This window comes from Aythya fuligula, chromosome 2 (assembly GCF_009819795.1).
Source record: "Aythya fuligula isolate bAytFul2 chromosome 2, bAytFul2.pri, whole genome shotgun sequence".
Lineage (NCBI taxonomy): Eukaryota > Metazoa > Chordata > Aves > Anseriformes > Anatidae > Aythya > Aythya fuligula.
The window spans coordinates 11549018-11567072 of NC_045560.1; the positions used below are offsets into that span (position 1 = coordinate 11549018).

Consider the following 18055-nt stretch of genomic DNA (forward strand, 5'->3'; position numbering starts at 1 on the left):
CTCTGAGATCATCTGGTCCAACTACCTACCTACTGCCAATGTCACCACTAAACCATGTCCCTAAACACCACGTGCAACCTTTTCTTGAACACCCCCAGGGATGGTGACTCCACCACCTCCCTGGGAAACTTGTTCCAGTGCCTGACTGCTCTTTCTGAGAAGAAATGTCTCCTAATCTCTAACCTAAACCTCCTCTGGCACAACTTGAGGCCATATCACTAGTTATCTGTCTACTAGTTACCTGTGAGAAAATGCTGAGCCCCATCTCCCCACACCTTCCTTTCAGGTAGTTGTAGAGAGCAATAAGGTCTCCCCTGAACACCCTCCAGACTAAACAAACCCAGGTCCCTCAGCTGCTCCTCATATGACTTGTGTTCCAGGCCCTTCATATACATGTATGTTGACATCACATAAATTGAGGTCACATTGACGTTCTCTTCCATATATGAAAAGAACAGAGATGATTTTCTTTTTTAAAGAAGCAACATGATATTTTCTTCTCTTTTCTTTTTCTTTCAATCTTATAAGATTGAGCTGTTTGCTTAAATTCCCTCTGTAGTCCCCCTACACAAGGGAGGTACGCTGCTGTCTTGTGCCATACTGGTCTCTGACATTGCCATTCGTCACTTCAGCGATATCACACATTTGAGGACAAGGTGACTGCTGTTGGGGTGGTGAAGGGCACACAGCTAATACACGTATCCTGTGCCTCAGTGAGCTTGCCTCACAGATATACAGTGAGTGAAAAATATAGTGACATTTCTGAAGTACTTTGCCATAATTTTTTACTTTTTATAAAAGGTCATTATTGAAATTACTCTTACTGTCTTATCATGCTTCCTTGTTCCTGAGTATTTTGGTAGTAAAAGAACAGCATTGTAGGAGCAAGGAAATCCTCTGGGTCTGCTCACTGTCTTACCTCAGAGGGTTTTGTTGGAGGACACCTGAAGAATACCTTTTCTGTGCAACAGACCTTTTATATTTTAGCTCAAAGGAAAAGAAGCAGAGATGGTACAAGGTGGCCTTTGCTTTCCAGGAAAGGAATACTAATTCCACAGACATGAGGGTTTTGACCATATTTGCAGGTCCCCCGCTTATTCTTCCATGGCCAGCTCCTTAGCTGGACCAGGAGGTTTCTGCTGGTGAAGGCGATGCTCCTCAGCCCTTAGTGTGCTATGGGGTTGCCTGGCCTCATTCTTCACACTGAGTAACACTGGGATGTCACAGGTTGACTGCTCAAACCTCTGGCCATGAGCGGCTGGGTGTGTGGATGCTCCCCAGCCACCCGCTCTCTCCCTCCTGCCACTTCTCATCTTTGCCTTGTAGGACTGCTGCCTGCACTGCGAGCTCTGGTTGAAGCAATTGATTGACTTTGGCTGCTGCCAATGGATGGCTTACAAAAACAGAATGGGAAAATAAATCACTTCAGCCCACTGGGATTAGCAGAAGCAGCAAACACATGTAGAACAGCAGAGTCAGCTGTGACCTGCCAGCAGACGTGGTGGCTGAGCCCCTGCAGATCATTCCTTTTGGATCCCTTCCTGCTTTTTTAAAATTCAATGTGGGGATGTACGTGTGGGCAGCTGGCTGGACCAGGTATTGACTGGATTAAGCGGCCAGAGCCAAAACTGATTCCCACCCAAAACCAGGTTTCATCATACCTGAAAAGTTTGCAAATGCTGCAAACTGCTGCTTTGGGAGCTGATTTGGGGGAAAGTGGTTGTTGCACTGCCATCCCCACTAACTGCTGTGTCCCTGGTGGGAGACATGGTGGGTACTGTCAAACTTTGGTCAAAAAAATAAAAAAAAATCCCAGCCTCTTGGAGATGTCTCAGATCCCTCTGCCCTCAAGTTGGGTTGTGCCAGCTCTGGAGGGAAACCATCCCCATGGCTGTGTGCTCTGCCCACAGGTACATCTCTCCTGCCGGGGCTCCCTCCTGCAGCATTGTTCAGAGGATGTTATGTGCATGGGATTAGCTGTCTGGGAACCAGTCCATATTCTTCTGGTGTCTCTGCAGGCAACTTTTTTAAATGCTTCTGAGCAGTGATGAGCAGCATATTTTATTATTAAACAACAGAGGGATGGGGAAGGAAGCATGAAATTTGGACAACAAAAGGAGAAAGTGATCACTTCTGCCTAACAAATGTGTCTAGCTGTGCAACAGAGGAAATGTACAGCAAAGCCACTTTGCCTCAGTCTGATCACACTGAGATCTGGAGGTATGGCAGAGCCAGACCTCTGCCAGGGGAGCAGTGAAGAGTGACTCAAGAGGCTATAGCTGTTTCGTCTGGAAGAAAGTTTTACTTTAAGTAAATTGGTTCTCTTTTCCTAAGCTTTCCCGCAGGTAAAATGAAGATAATGATGCTTCCTTGTTCTGCAAATTCATTTAAAGGTACTGCTCAAAAGCTATTTATGAAAGCCAGATGTTACTCTTTCAATAAAGATCTACCACAGGAGTCCACCTGCAGGAAATCCCCTAGGAAAAAATGATTTGTTAGTGTTTCTTTCCCCATCTTGTTTTTTTTTTTTTTTTTTTTTTTTTTTTTTTTTTTTTTAAGAATATTTTCTCTAGCTGGGTCTCTCTCACATTTTTGACCTCTCTCTATTTTTTTCTTATTTTTTCAGCTCCTGCTCTGAACCTCTCCTGTACAAAGACTGGTCTCCTTGACCACTCTCTGTTTCAACTATTTCTCCATATGCTTTGCATACGTGCAAGGGGCCATGCAACTGCTAGGGAATTTTATTGACCACATGACAAGATGAGCATCCCATTGGGTACGTAATTTTGATTTCACTACATATATATATATTACTTTATCTAGGGAGTGGCAAGGCATCCCCCAGCATGGTGACAGAGAGAGGGAGAGAGCCAGTTCAGGGATAAAAATATCAGCAGCCCTGCAAACAGCTGCTGAGCATTTGAGGAATTTAAAGCAGAGGCCAACAAGTTGAATGCAGAGGATCTTAAACATTTCTGTGAGTTTTGAGGGAGTTACTTATCTAATTTTTATTTGTCTGGATGTACAAAGACCAAAGTACTCTAGGTCTGGTTGTTCTTGTAGCATCTCAGAGCTGGCCTTCAAGTACCAGGAACTGAAACTAAAGTTTTTTTAAAGCGTTAAGAAGTGTGTGTGACTACACAGATCACCTCACTTTCCAAATGCTCACACTAACTCAGCCCATGTATCAAACTTCGCTCCCCGCACTGCGTGCCCTGCCCAGGGTGCAGCCAAGCAGGCAGCATTAGCTGATAGGATTCAGGCTGCTGAGGCCAGCGTACACTCACCCTGGGATGCACTTCCACAGCACCGATAAGGGGTTTTAGCTGCTCAACTGCTATTAAATTCAATGAATAGGGTGTGACTAAAACCCTCTGCTGTGCTGCCTGTCTCAGGCTGCTCTCATTACTGGGATAGCTGGCGCATATGCCCCAAAAAGAGCCGTAGCACATACAGAAAATACTAATAACCCAGACTTCTGAATACTTTCAGATTGGCAACAATTAAATAAATCCAGATCCACATTTGCAACACACCTAGATCCTTTTTAATGTCATTAAATAGTGCAGGGAGATACAAATATTGAGGAAAGAAAAAGATGTCTCGTGTTTTGCACTGAAGCTGCAGACAGACTCCAGCACATGAGCTGCTTGCTGGCAGTAAGAAATGCAGTCTGCTTGCTGGCACAGTCTGCTATGGATCATTTTAAAGCAGCCTCAGAAATATATTTATTTATGTAACAAAGTCACAAACTACAGCCTACTGCTGTTCTGCTGTTCAGTATGATCAAAGCGTCAGTGACTACGAGCATTTCTGATCTTTGCTGTGCTGCTCCTCCAACTGCTTAATCTCAGCTAATTGCAGGGGAGAAGGCGTCTGAGGATGCCACTTCAACCAGAACAAAATGTCAATTCAAACCGGAATTGGAAAGGACAAATTTAAAAATCATTTGGAGTGGATTTATGATGTGTGCTGTGCTCAGATGTGGAAATTACTCCTGAGAGTTTCTAAGATAAAAAGGTGCTGGATTATTAATTATTGGATTATAAATTTACACAGGTGGCTTGTATTCAAAATAGCATCTTGAAATCCACTGATTTCAAGGCTCGACCCTTATTTTCACATTTTCTCCAGGACCAGTTCTGGCTTAAATGGTAATGAAAAAAGCCACTCCATATTTATTATTTAGTTGAAGAGTGAAGAGGAAATGGACGGTGATTAAACAGAATCACACGAGTAAGGCTCTGTCTGAAATTTTGCTTGACTGCCTCCGAGGTTCATTTTCTATTTCCCTGCTTCAGTGGAGGCTGTTCTCTCCTCATGAAGGAAGAAATAAAGCAGCATATCTTGCATTTTTTTTTTCTCAGTGCTGGACCTTCCATTCATCAGCATAGTTTATAAAGCTTCCTTAAAGTGGTTTGAAACAAAGGGGTGGAAAGAGAGGTGTTAACATCTGACTACCTTTGTACTTTGATGGTTATTAGAGATGCACATTCCTCAAGCAGATGCTGGATAAATGTACAACATTGCAGTTTCTGGAAGTGTTGCAGTGAGCATCGCAGCATTCTGAGAGCCTTGGACATCTCTGCTTTGCTGGTAAGTGGCTGGCCAGATAAATCTCTGCCATGTTGTGCTTTGGCAACCAGCAGAGAGCAAGGCTAAGGTGCAGTGGCCCAGCTTTTGGAAGCAAGAAACTTTAGGGATATTTTGAAAGGAGGCTGAGTTTAGGAAAAAAGAACAGGGCTTCTCACAAAGGGCTAAGTTGAATTGTGGCTACTGATGGTGGGATTCATCGCACCCAGAGCCAGGTAGGTAGAGGCAAAGGTCTCATCTGAGGGTCTGTGGAGCTCCCTCTGTGGCAAGTGAAGCGATGTGTCCTTCACCTGGGAATGTGCACCTGGCTTACACTAGTCAAATGTACATGGAGGTGAATCCCTCAAAGTCCAGACGTTTTTTAAATGCAGGCCAGGAGGCCTGTTACATATCCAGGAAGCTCTTCTGCTCACTGCCAGAGCCGTGCAGTGCCTACAATGTCGTGCCAGAGCTCAGTTCACATCTGGGGTTTGGACCATGTCATTAAGCCAGATATACACATCTAAGTACCGAACACGTACTTTATCCAAGAACACCTGTGATCTATAGAACTGGAATTAAAAGTTGAATTTGAACTTCTTTACCCTTTCCCTCCACTGTGCATCTTTCCTTGCTGAAATCCTGGCTTTGGACAGCAGTCAGGTAGCCCATGGTCTGATGGAAGTTGCTAACTTTATGATGGTATTCTTTCTTCTCATCATTAATCCTCAAATAACATTTATGAATCTTTCTACTTCTTCCATAATTTCTCATCTATCAGTAGTTTCAAGTGATGTACAGATAACGTACAGATAAGAAAGCGAAGGGAATCCGCCCATTCATTCTGCATCAATATGTGGCACTGCAAATGCCACATGGAGGCAAATGCCTCCACATATGATCAATGAAGGGCAAATTTTCACCTCTTCAGGTGACACAGAACTTTTATAAAGACTTTTTATTATATTTGCAGAACAATATGAAATGCATTGCATGCTCATCCTAGGGGGAGGTGTTGGCTACCTTTATGAAACTAACTGCTAGCATAGGAAACTGTGCTCTAACACAAGAAACCCATTTTGATATTGGACTAACTTCTAAGTGAGCCCTGGTCTCTCATCTAGCTTTAACCCTTTGGGACAAAAAAATAACAAAACAAAAAAACAAACCAAACCAAACCAAAAAACAAACAAACAAACAGCAAAAACAAAACAAAACAAACAACAAACAAACAAACAACAACAACAACAAAAAAAAACAACCAACCAACAAACCACAGAAATACATCAAAGTATGTACCTTGCAAACAAGTTCTCCATAAAGTCTTTGAGGAACCCCTGGGATCAAAATATGAGTAACTAATGAAAATTCTCTTTAAAACAATTTGTTGACAACAAAATCATGCCCAGTTTTCTCTGAGAGCTATAAATAACTGTTACAGGCAAGGAGGAATGAACAGTCCTGGGTCAGGGAGATCCTTCACGCCACCCACAAATCCAGGCTGGAGACTCCAGCCTGCTCTGGAGGAGAAATGCATTAGTATGTTAAAGACAAAAGCACAGGATCCGTCAGTGGAATTAAGATTCTGTGCATGTGGCAATCAAGGAAAGTAAAACTCAAACACTTCAAGATTATTATTTTTAATTACTAATTGCTCCTCTCATCTAAAATTAGATGTGCAGTGCCATTGCTTTGGAAGTATAGAGGCCCCTGAAGAGAAAAGTTTGGAGACCTGGCAAAAGGTTGTGTCAGCACTGTGAAACTCCATGATGGAGAAAACTTCTGCCTTTCATTAGCCTCATCTCCAGCCACAGAGGCAAACCAGTTGGACTCCAGCAATGATCAGATGTTCTCTGGTAGCATGGACTGCTGGTGCCTAGGTTATCAGCTGAGCAAAGCCAGGGCAGCAGTGGGAGATGCATGGGGACAGCAAGAGACTTGGTGGTGTGCCATCAGCTGGAGACCACCAGCAGGGACCAATGCGTCACCTATGTAATCAGCTATGCATCTTCTGCCTGTTTTCAAAGAAAATGGAAAAAGCTTTTCTCTTAAAGCTGGGCTTTATCTTTTAAATGTGCTTTCTGTGAAAAATTGTCAACATTCCTGGAATTGCCCATTTGGTGACAATTTTCTTCCCTGCCATGTTTTAATCAAAAAGTTTACACAAACAGAGGCAATGTACTATTCATCATAACCCTCTTTTCTTTATCAAAGAAACATGTTGTTATTCATGTGAGTTTGGGGTTTTTGTTGTTGTTTGGAAATTGGAATCTTCAAGAGTGATTTGGAAAAAAAAAAGTTAAGAAAGAAGCCAGCAAAATATGAAAATAGAAAACGAAGCCCAGGAGATGGAAGGAACAGAAATCTGTCAATAATATTTCTGCTTTAAGATCAGCTTCAGCCCCTGTGAGGCTGGTATGAGCCTAGAGAGGCTGTGGTTCCTGCTGCATCACTAGACGTACTCAGCTCAGCTTCAGCTTCTGGATCTGCAGATGAAAATCACTGAGTCCTATGGTCTCTGGGTGGACAAATTTAGGCTAGATCATAAGAAGATGGTCCCCATTGGTCTTAAAAATCTATAAATTGTAATTGCTAAATTATCCTGAATAATGAATATTCTGAATATAACAGTCTTTAAAATATATAGTGCTTTCCACTTTAATACCTAATCTCTGCATTAATTACCCTTCCTCAAAGTTGTGACAGCTGGATACCTTTTATTGCCATTTTACGGGTATGGAAATAGAAATAGCCAGAGTAAAGTGAGTTCAAGGCTAGCTAGAGAAGTAGCAGCAGTGTCATAGTTAAGATTAAGCTGTGTTTGTCACGCTTACATAGCTGTCTCCAAATTTCTTTCTTCAGAAGACTCCAAGAAACTCCCCAATAGTCCAAGGAGTTTGAAAAGCCCCACAGAGATCTCAGCTGGACCTGGAGGTGCCTGACAACCTTTATAAAACTCAGCTCATGAGCTTTACCTGTGGCTCCTTCTCAGTGGAAGAGTAAATTGGACCAAATTAGAATCTGAATGGGTGCAGTTTTTACCACAGGGATTTTTTTTTCCAGTTATGGTTTGATCTTTTCTACCCTAAATACATGCCACATTTAGATGTGTATCTCAGTCTCTGATCTCCAGTGGGCTGTTGGATGTTGGGGGTGAAACTGGAGCAGCAGTGTCCTGGAACATGTGGTCTGTTGGGCCATTCTGCAGAAGATCTCAGAGAACCTTGGAAATCATGGACAAATTCTGGGATAAGCAGCTTGTCTGGGTGAAAAGTTCTACTGCTATTCTGAAAGCCTCTCAGCCATGACCTTTTGCTGAATAAGTTAGCCTTTCTATCATATCTGAACACAGTGTCCGAATGCAATGTTTTACCCAGCAGCAAAACCCAACAACAAAGAAAAATCAATAAATATGGTGCAATTCTCTTTGGTGATTCAAGCATTCTGTTAAAATTAGGATCTGATTATAGCTGTGGAAACCTGTTTTCCTGAGTCCTAACAAACACATTTTGCTTTACATGAAAGCTTTTCAATGCTGTGCCCAATGCTGGCTTTGAGCTCTCCATAGTTTCCAGACTCTTCTTTCTCTTTTCCAAGATAGACACAAACTACACAGACATATCCTTCTACAAAATCTTATTTTCTACTTTAAAACTCCCCCTGAAACAACAGAACCCAAATAAGCCAAAGCAGCCAAGCATATTACAAGGAGAGTGAATTGGGATATTTTTAATGCATTGTCAAAGTCAAAGAATTTTCTCATAATGTATTGGTTTTGACAAAGTTTTATAACAGAAACTGAAAAGAGGAGACCTGCTAGACTGTCATTTTACTGGAGATTTGATGTAGGACTTGGGAGATACAGCTTCAAGTTTCTCTTTGAGCCTAAGTGCTCTTGGATGAGAAACCCACCCTGAACTAGGCATGGAAGAAAGTGAAGTTTTTTTTTCTTTTTTTTTTTTTCCTACCTCTAGCTAGTATGCTGATAGCAAGGAGACATGAAAAATATGGGATGAGATCCCATTTTCACACAGTTACTTTATTTCAAAAATTTGCCCAGAAGGTTTTGATTCATCTCCAGCCAGTCAGTACTTTAAGACCTGAAAGTTGCCCACGTAGTTGTTATTCTCCTGTCAGCTTTAGCAAAATACCACTAAGATGCCTAACTACCCGGCCTGACAGAGATTAATAATAAAATATAAAGCAACAGCAAACTTTGAAAAGATGAGTAATTGGTACCAAAATCTTCTTCCTGTGTAGCAAAACCTCCTTCAAAGGCCCATTCTGGGCATGATAACACCAACACCAGACCCACCTGTGCTTTTGCAGCCTCACCTCACCCTGACCTCAGCCTTTCTAAACCAGGGGATTACTTGTTTCTCTGCTAGGTTTAGGGATTAGAGATGAATTTAGGCATTGGCAAACCAACCAGTACGGCAGGCTGTTTAGGACAACAGACATCCTATGGATTACCAAAACCGATGGGATTTTCAGCAGTCAGATGCTGGGGGAGGAAGAGCTTCTTGCAGCACTGCAGGTGAGTCAGAGCACTGCCTGCAGGCCTCGTGTAGGGTGTTGGAAGAGGAAGAAAAGCTCTGCTCATCCCAAAGCTCTGTAGAGCCCTCCCCACTCCTTGCAGGCCTTATGTTGCTGTCTGTTACCCACCAGCCACTGAATCTGACCGTTACCAACCCCCTCAGGCTTCCCATCCTCACCATGGCCCTCCTGTCCAAGGTCCCACTGCTCCCTCTCCACCACACTTCCTTCTCCTCAAATCCCTTTTCCCACCTCTTCCAGAAGAAGTTTCCCCATTCACAGACTTATGCTGGATGTTGGGGAGAAATCCTTGAACTGGCTACAAGCAGCACCACCTCCACACCATGAATGTCATGCATGTGCAGGAGAGCACTAGCCAGAAGTGATGGGGCTGTGGCCATGGTTTCCATACAGAGTTAATTTCAGCAAAAGCAGCCACACTGAAACAGCATTTCATCACTGTGGGAGGACTGTGTTAGAGAAAAGGGCAATTGTATTGGAAGCTGATGAGTTGCTACTGGATCTGAGCAGGGACATAAGTTCCTTGGCAAGCCAGCTTCTAGCTACCTGTAGAAAGTCTTTGTGTTTCCTCTGTATTTACTTTGGCAAATTGAGGCTATGATGGTGGTACATGCAGAAAGGGGCCATTGCTTCAACAGGACTTGAGGCTGGCAAAGATGCTATGCTCATCCCCCAAACCCAAACAGTTTGGACCATCCCAGTCTAGCCCTAATGAAACAAAAGGAAAATTTCACCTCAACTTCTTTAATAAACAGATCGCAAGTCACTGAAACAATTCAACAGCCTCATGCTGTGTCTGCCATTCCTGCAGTATCCTGTAAATGACAAAGCAATCTGGGCTGACTACAAAAATTCATCCAGTGCTGGGATTATTTCTCTTGAGGCAGTGTTCAGTGTTACAGCCTACAGTGCTGTGTGTATTTTTTTTTTCATTCATGTTACTTCTGGGCATGGTTCTCTATGATAATTTTTTTTTCCTGAGGTCCCCCAAGGTATTATTCTGCTCAGTCACATGAAAAATAGGAAAATAATGCACCTTCATCCCAGTGCCACAGACGGGTCATTCATCAGCGTAAAATCGACTTTACAACCTAGGAGGAAGCTGCTTCACGCACTGAATAACTACGAATTTCCACAGTGGATTCCCAAGCTGCAGCAGGCCAGCAGTCACAATGGAACAAAATGATACCTGGGAGAACTTGTACAATGGAAATAAATAGTGTCCAGGCCCCAGTGATGACAGATAGCTACCCCTGATTTTCCTAACAAGGGCATGTATCAATCTGTTAGAACCTGTGATAGCTACAGATATTTGATTTCTTTTCAGGTCACTGAGTTATTTAGATGGTTCTTCTTGCAATGCCTTTTCTTCCTCAGTGTCTACTCACAAGAACAGATTTTTTTCCATTTAAACAAAGCATGGGATTGGCAGAAGGAAGGCGGAGATTTCTCCCCTTGCACTTCTGTAGTGGGTTTACGTGGCAAGGTTTTGGTAGCAGGGGGCCATAGGGGTGGTTTCTGTGAGAAAGATCTAGAAGCTGTCCCATGTTTGGGAAGGGCCCCATTGTCTTCCAGAGCTGAGCCAATAAGCGATGTTGTTTTGCGCCTCTGTGAGAGCATATTTAAGACAGGGAAAAAACGCTGCGCCACACAGCAGCTGGGAGAGTGAAGGGAGTGAGGAACGGCACCAAGGTCAGTGTAGAAGGAGGGGGAGAGGTGCTCCAGGTGCCAGAGCAGAAGTCCCCTGCGGCCTGTGGTGAGGACCATGGTGAAGCAGGATGTCCCCCTGCAGAGAGGTCTGGGGCTGAGAGTCTCCTGACAGCTGCAGATCATTTGTGTTCCTCTCTTGCAGATGGACAGGTTCCTTAGCTTCTATTTGAACCTGGCCCTCTTCAGATACTTTGCCCAGGACAGGACTTTCAGATAATCTGGTTTGGGTATCTTATGCTGCTGCAATCTGGGTCAGCCCCATCTGAACACAGGGCTGATTCTCTGGTGTGAGCAGAGCACCCCTTCAAGGCAACACCATCTCTGGGGGTTAACAGAGGCCATCTCGTCTGAGCATGGGACGTAAAATCCAGCAGCCAGAGCCGCAAGCAGGGAAAGCACAGGTTTGTACAGGGAAAGCATGCTCGAATTAGAGAGGGCAAACTTGTCTTACAGGGTACTCCTCAGCTCTCCAGCTTCTGGGAAAACTCCAGTGCACATCTTCTCCCCACCACATCACCTACTAAGGCAATGATCCAGCTCACGTGGTCGCAAGTGGATCCTGTTTAGATGAGAGCGCTGCTGAATGTGTGTGCATGAGAGCTTCAGCACAGCTGTAGGTTAATAGACAAGCAGGAGGAAGACCCCATGTGGAGCAGATGCAATGGTGTGTTTCAGACCTAAAGGGAGTGTGGGATAAAACGGGAGCTGGGCTATCAAGGAGTCAATGGTACAAGGCAATACAGCATGTTAGCAAGAGATAGAAAAGCAGCCCAGGGGACAAGAATGGAGACAAGCCCTGGGGCAGATTCTGTTCATCTCTTTCACAGTCCATGTAGTGAAAAAAAAAGAGAGTGTATCTTTAGGAGAAAGATGGACAAAGAGGTAAAATCCTGCCAGGGAAGGACTAGTGGAGAAGTGGAAGATTTATTAGCTCAATTTTTAAGCAATTCATTTTGCTTTTCAAGAGGTTCTTAAATAATAATAAAAAAGAAGCCAGCGAGTCAAGAAGCCCTAAATTAGCTAGAAAGGTACTTCAGCAAATCAAGGGCTTGATTGTTCTATGGCTTGCCCTAGATTCAGGAAAAGGTGTAAAATATGCAACAGTTACTGTAGGGCTAGCTGTCCCCACGGCTGCAGCTCCAGCTCAGGAGATGGAGTATGTGTGCTGTAAGGGGAAATGCCAGTCTCCATGAAACCTCCAGGAAATCAATGTTAACTTTGTGCTGGGGTACTGCTGGCAGAAGGCAGAAATACAGGCATACCTTGCTCAGATGTACACAGAAGAAAAGAGTACTGGAGAAGGAGATGAGCTGGCCTCCAGCACCAAACTAAAGCAGGGCAGATGTGTGTGAAGGAGCAATTAGAGAGAGTGGTGAGGGCATTGGGAACTTGCTGTTTCATGATATAGTTGGGCTACAACCTTGTGGCTGGAAAATGAGGAAGGGAAGAGAGTCTTTGGATGGAGAGTAGCTGAGAAGAAGGAGCCAGGACAAATCCATATAAACTCTCACAACAGCCTGAAAACCCTCTGGTATTTCCCAGCCTCTCATTCCTGCGACACCACTGAACCTGGCTGGTCTCTCCTCCTGTTCACTTCTTTGACCCTCATCCCCTACTTTCTTGGATTTTACCAGCCTCTTCCAAAGCTTCAAATTTCCTTGAATCCCCTCAGAAACTGTACCAGCCCTGTACCAGCTGGCTCTTTGCCTCTTTGTTAGAGCTGGCTTGGGATACATCAACAAACAAGTCGGATCCCCTCAGACCAATGAAGGGCATCATTGCAAATCAATGCACAATTTGCTCTCTTTGGCCCTAATCTCTTACTTTTCTGAGTGAAGCTAGCATGGGTGTGGACTCCCTGACCTCTCCTGCTCTGCATTGCAGCCATTCCCAGGAACCATGGTAAGGTCAGATTTTTACACATGCCATTGACTTGGTACCCAGCACTATCCAGCAAGAAATAAACTGGGTTTCAAGTGCATGCTAGCTTATCTCCTCCCTTACCAGAACAAAGCTCATAAGAAGAAAATGTGAGGCCTCCCTGAGGGTGCTGGGAAGACACGGTGGATAATAGGAAATTTTTGGAAGGAGATTTGAGAAGTGGATTTTACTCACTCCCTATATTGATAAAGGCTTATCATACTCCTTTGCAAAAACAGAAACCACATGGCGAGACACTGTTTTTAAATGTTAATGCATCTTTAGAGAATAATCAGTAACGTTTGATGGCTTGTGCTAGCTCTAGGAGAAGCCTCTTTGTTGTTTAAGAAATGAAACAGCATTCATCTGGAGTTCCTTGTCATTACTGGATGAAAGAAAGGTTATTTCTGTAGTTAAAAAAGAGAGGGAGAGAGGGAGAGAGAGAGAAGATCTGAACGATAAACATTATAAAATACTTATCTTTCCAGATGTCTCTGGGATAATGTGAGCTAAAAGGAAATGCTTATCTCACTGAAGGACAGCTTTTGGCAACATTGCTTTTTATACAAAGCTAAATTCTCTTAAGAGCATGGGACAAAGGTAGAGGGAGCTGCTTATAGCAGTGAAATGCAAACCAGATGTGGTGCCCCTTCAAGTCCTGTTATTGAATCACTCCATAACCTTTGGTAAGCCACACAGCCCTTTGTGCCTCAGCTTTTGCATCAGGACAACAATTGGTATAAAAACCATGATGAAAAGTATTTTTGTGGCCCTGTGAATGCCAGGTGTTGTATGAAAATGTATCTCTAATGTAGCTTTCTGTATGTTGTTATCTAAAGAAGCATTCCCTCATTAGTTGGCAGATTTATGTGTTTGTTGAAGCAGTCCATGAGCCGAGCAGGGCCTGAAGCACCTGCTTCCTTGTGCATGCAAGAGCTGCATCCAGTCCCAGATAGTCCACAATTGTTCTCAAGAATGAACCACATTTTAAAAATAATAACTAATTTTGGTGTTTCCAATTCTGGTGTTGAGAATAGAGAGCCCCAGGAAGCCTGTCTCTTGGAAAACTTGAGGGCATTTAACCAAAAATACATCTTTTCTGATGTCTTTTAATATGCACAGAAAGTGTGAGGCCAAAATCGTTTCTCATTTTTGATATTCATAGGTACTTGTTTTTAGTTTTATTTATAAGGTGATGCCTGTGTATCCTCATTTTCCTACCTCACCACAAATTTGTCTATTTGCTGCTTGCCTTCTAAAAATTTCCTTGCTTTTCTTTATTTTATATGCCCTACTGACAGAATGTAGAAATCATGTCTGGAAAGGAAGAGTATTTTCTTTCTGAATAGGTGCATTCTCTTTTCTCGCCCCAGCAAGCTGCCGTTTCACACATGACAAAAAGATTCCAGTCTGGGGAGAATAATACTTAATCGTTAATAAATAACTCATACAAATAAGAACCGGGAATGAAACCACCATCTGATGAATTTGCCTGTGAGGAAGTTAGGCCATTGTGTGACCTTGGATGATTAATTTTACATTCCTGGGTCTACGCTTTCCCCTCCATCCGTTCTTCTGTCTTGCCTGCTTCACATTCAAGGTAGTCAGGGCAAGGACTGTTTCTCATTATATGTACATTTAGCAATGAGTACTATGAGCATTATGCCACTGTAAAATGCAAGTATTGGAAACAGTGCCTAGGGGCAGCAATAAGCGTGCACCTTGTGCAGCATGCACTAGATCATGGAGTGACAGACACGTGTGACAGCAAGACACAGATCTCTTGAGTCCACCATCCCTTGGTGGGACCAGGCCCTGAGGCCAGACAGAGGCAAAGGTGGTGCCGTGGGTTTGCAGCAGGGACATGCCTCCTCGCTGGTGGGGCAATGGCAGGGATGTGCACGTCTGTGGGGGGCTGACATCATGAGATCACTGGGACGTGTGGAAAAGATGGGTTGTCCCTTCGTGGCCAACAAGCTCTGCAGGTCTCTTGGTGGCATCCACACTAACTCAAGGTCTGATTTGTTTACCTCAGTTGTGGGATCACCTCTAGAGGACAACTCCCTGTAATGTCATGTGCCTGTTTAAATATCATAGGTATGGATCCAGGGACTCCAAGGCTGGCCCGCTGGTCTCCATCTAGTTCCTCTGCCATGCAATGACCGTGTAGTTGGTCTGACCCAGGCAGGATGGTCTGTGAAGGATTCTTCCCAGAAGGGTCTTGACAATGTTTGCGACAAGAGCAGGTGGCATTTGGAGTGAACCCAACCTTCGACCAGCAGTGCAGGTGCCTTATCTCATATAATGATCTACCTCAGGCTCCAACCACTGCAGGTTGGACAGCTCAGGTCTGGCATAAACTCAGCCCCTCAGACCATCCATACTGCCTAAGCCTTGATAAAAATGCATGCAGCCCTGGCTGGATACCTAATCCTCTAGTCCAGTCCATGGCCAAGAATCTGTTTGATTGTGAGGACCCTTCCCAAAGCATTTTTTTTAACACTGGGGTTGCATTTCCCAGCATAAAGTGAAGGCTTTGGGGTATTGCCCAGCAGAGCCACGGAGCCTCAGGTAAGCAGAGCAGTTCCAGTTCTGCCCAGCTCTGATTTTCCCCCTACACCTTCCTTCCCAACACGCAGGATGGAGCACCAGTCCCACAGCCACACACATGCCACACAGCCCTGCTGTCGACTTAAACACATTTTCTGCAAGCAAACAAACAAAGAAAGAAGGTTTGGTCTTAAAACAAACAAACAAACAAACAAACAAAAAACACACAAAGGGGAAAAATGAGAGAGATTTTTTTTCTTACAGTCGGTTGTGATTTCATAGGGGGAGTTGAGGCGTGCATCCCCGCAGGGCGAAGTGCTCACGTACAGATGGAACAGGATGTTCTCCTGCAGCCTGTAGCCTCCCTCTTTTAATCGCACAAAGATTGATCGCTCCCAGTCTTCTCGCCGTTTGCTATGATCACAAAAGAGGTTCCAGGTCATTTGTTACACGCCAAATCAGAAACATTTCTGCTCTCTCTCTGTGCTTTTCTCCCTCTGTTTGTTTGTTTTTATTAGCACCTGGCATCATATATTTTGCCTGGTGACAAGAAGAGAAAAGCAATAAGCTTCTCCAAGTGAATAAATGTTTGAAGGGGGTCAAAACTGTCAACATGCTTTTGGCTTGCTTACCTGGGATATATTCTAATGACAAAGCACGTGGATTTTTGAAGGGTAGCTCTCTTCCTCACAAGCACGGATACATAAACACACTGATTTTAAAGAGGTTCTGGCACATAAAGAAAGGTGAAGTTTTCTTAGGCAAATCAGATCTGCTTATCAGTGTGTCGAGCCACATGTTTAAATCCTGTTAACATGACCATAACTGAGATGTGTGTTTCTATGCTCTGTTGGAAAAGGTCTCTAACAAAGCACCTAGAGTTTCTGACCCCTGCCAAGCCTCCCACTCTCCTGGCACTGCTTTTCCTCCCCGTTCAACCAGAGCCACCCATGAGCACCCCATCTAAGCCAGCAGCATCTCCTTGGTCCCGTGGTGTTTCTGGAAATCAGAAGATGTCCTGAAAAGTGCAGAGAGGACTTCTGCAGGCTTTTCTCAGCTGAGATGAAAAAGATACTTATTAAGATGAAGCTTTTATCTGCGAAGTGGTTCAGCAGCTAGATGGGGACACAGCGCTCGTATTCCATTAGCAACAGCTGCCCGGGAGGCCAAACCCTCCCCGTCCTGCAGTTTGCATCAATAGCTCACATTAGGGCTATGCTGTGGTGTGGTTTCTCAGATGATTTACATTTGTGAAGACATGGGTGATTTCTCTGACAGACAGCTGCCTGTGATATGTACATTTGGGCAACGATTATCACTTTGAAGGTGAAAATGTGATCAGTGAAATTCTAATGAAAGATTTCTTTCCCTTGGATGCCCTGGTCCTTCCCTCAAAAACTCGAGGGTCTTTTTGTAGGAATGTCTCTGAGCGGAACTGCGTTTGCAGGTGATGGTTTCCCTAAGAGGCTCCTAATAAAGCCAGAGTCCTACCCATTTAATTCACCCTAGGACAGACCATTAACCGATGCAATTTCTGCTGGTCTCTCTGCCTCCCGTTAGAGCAAACAGGGGTGCTTTTTACCCAGCCTCAGAGCAAGTCCTTGGATTTCATCCAAGCTGCCTCTGCCTGTTTTCTCCCAGAGCAGCCTCTGTGCTATTGAAGCTGTTTGGCTGTCACTCTTCCGTGCTTTAGGTGTTTTGTCATTTTTTATGCTGGGATGCGTTTGCTGTCAGGAAGAATTTACAGGCACATTACCTTGCCTGCCAGGGGCAGGGAGCCGCGCCGGCTCCTTCCTTCTTCTGTGGGCTGCGGTGGAATTTCCCAACCACACTAATTATATTATCGCCCTGATGCAAGCCTCTGAAATAATAAAATACCCGTAAGTCCTCCTGCTTGGATTTTACAGCGAGTGCAGTTGGTTTTAAATAATTCACTGCAAAATCAGATGGGAGAATACAAAGCTGTGCAGTCCTGGTGCCTGCTATTAGTATGTTAAACCGTATTAGTGTGGGGGGCAGCTTGTACGACTTGGAAACAGTTGCTATGTAGGGTTGGAGCAGTCATGTTTTGGGCTGGGTTACAGGAGTTCGCAGCAATCAGCACCCATCCTGTGGCTGTTTTTCACTGATTAACCTTGCTCTCTCCCTCATACCTCGAAGGGTCTGTGGCCAGTGTGGTTGATGGGTTGGGCGATGGACAGCTGCTCTAAACACAGGCAGCTGGAGGGCAAGGCAGCTTGGCTCTTCCTCCAGGAGGATGAAGTACTCCGTACTATATATGCTCTTGACCTGCTGCTGGGGTGGTTTTTCTGGGGGTTGAACGGTTGATTCATCCCTGCCCAGTGGCTGCATGGGCTTATTAACAAAACTCTGAGGATATTGTTATAAATGAGTTCTGCATTTATTAACTACAGTGGCTTTGCAGGGAGTCTTGTCTGTCGGAGGCTTGGGGACCCCACAAGGCTTCGGACCCCAGGGGATGTGGGGACCTGGTAAAAGTGGGCTGTGTGGAGCATGAGAGGCACTTCTGTAATGCCACTTCTCACCCTTGTGAGGGGGGAAATGAATCTGAGGTGGTGGGACCTTCCCAAGCCACGCTGTATAGCCATGCACACCTGCTTGAAGCAATGAAGAGAGAAGCCCATAGTGAGCCCACATTGTCATTCATTCAGTGGGTGGCATTAGTGTGTCACTTCCACATGCTGACAGTGACTAAAAGAGCAGAATTTGTCCCTAAATCTTTGCC

At 44.3% G+C, this 18055-nt stretch overlaps 1 protein-coding gene across 1 annotated transcript in view; it reads right to left on the reverse strand.

Moving 5' to 3' along the window:
• ADARB2 (adenosine deaminase RNA specific B2 (inactive)) overlaps positions 1-18055 on the reverse strand; it is a 116850-nt gene that overhangs the window by 20211 nt on the left and 78584 nt on the right. The window contains exon 6 of the mRNA XM_032183399.1: positions 15572-15723. Coding sequence (XP_032039290.1) covers positions 15572-15723 — 152 coding nt within the window. The remainder of the gene's footprint in view (positions 1-15571; positions 15724-18055) is intronic.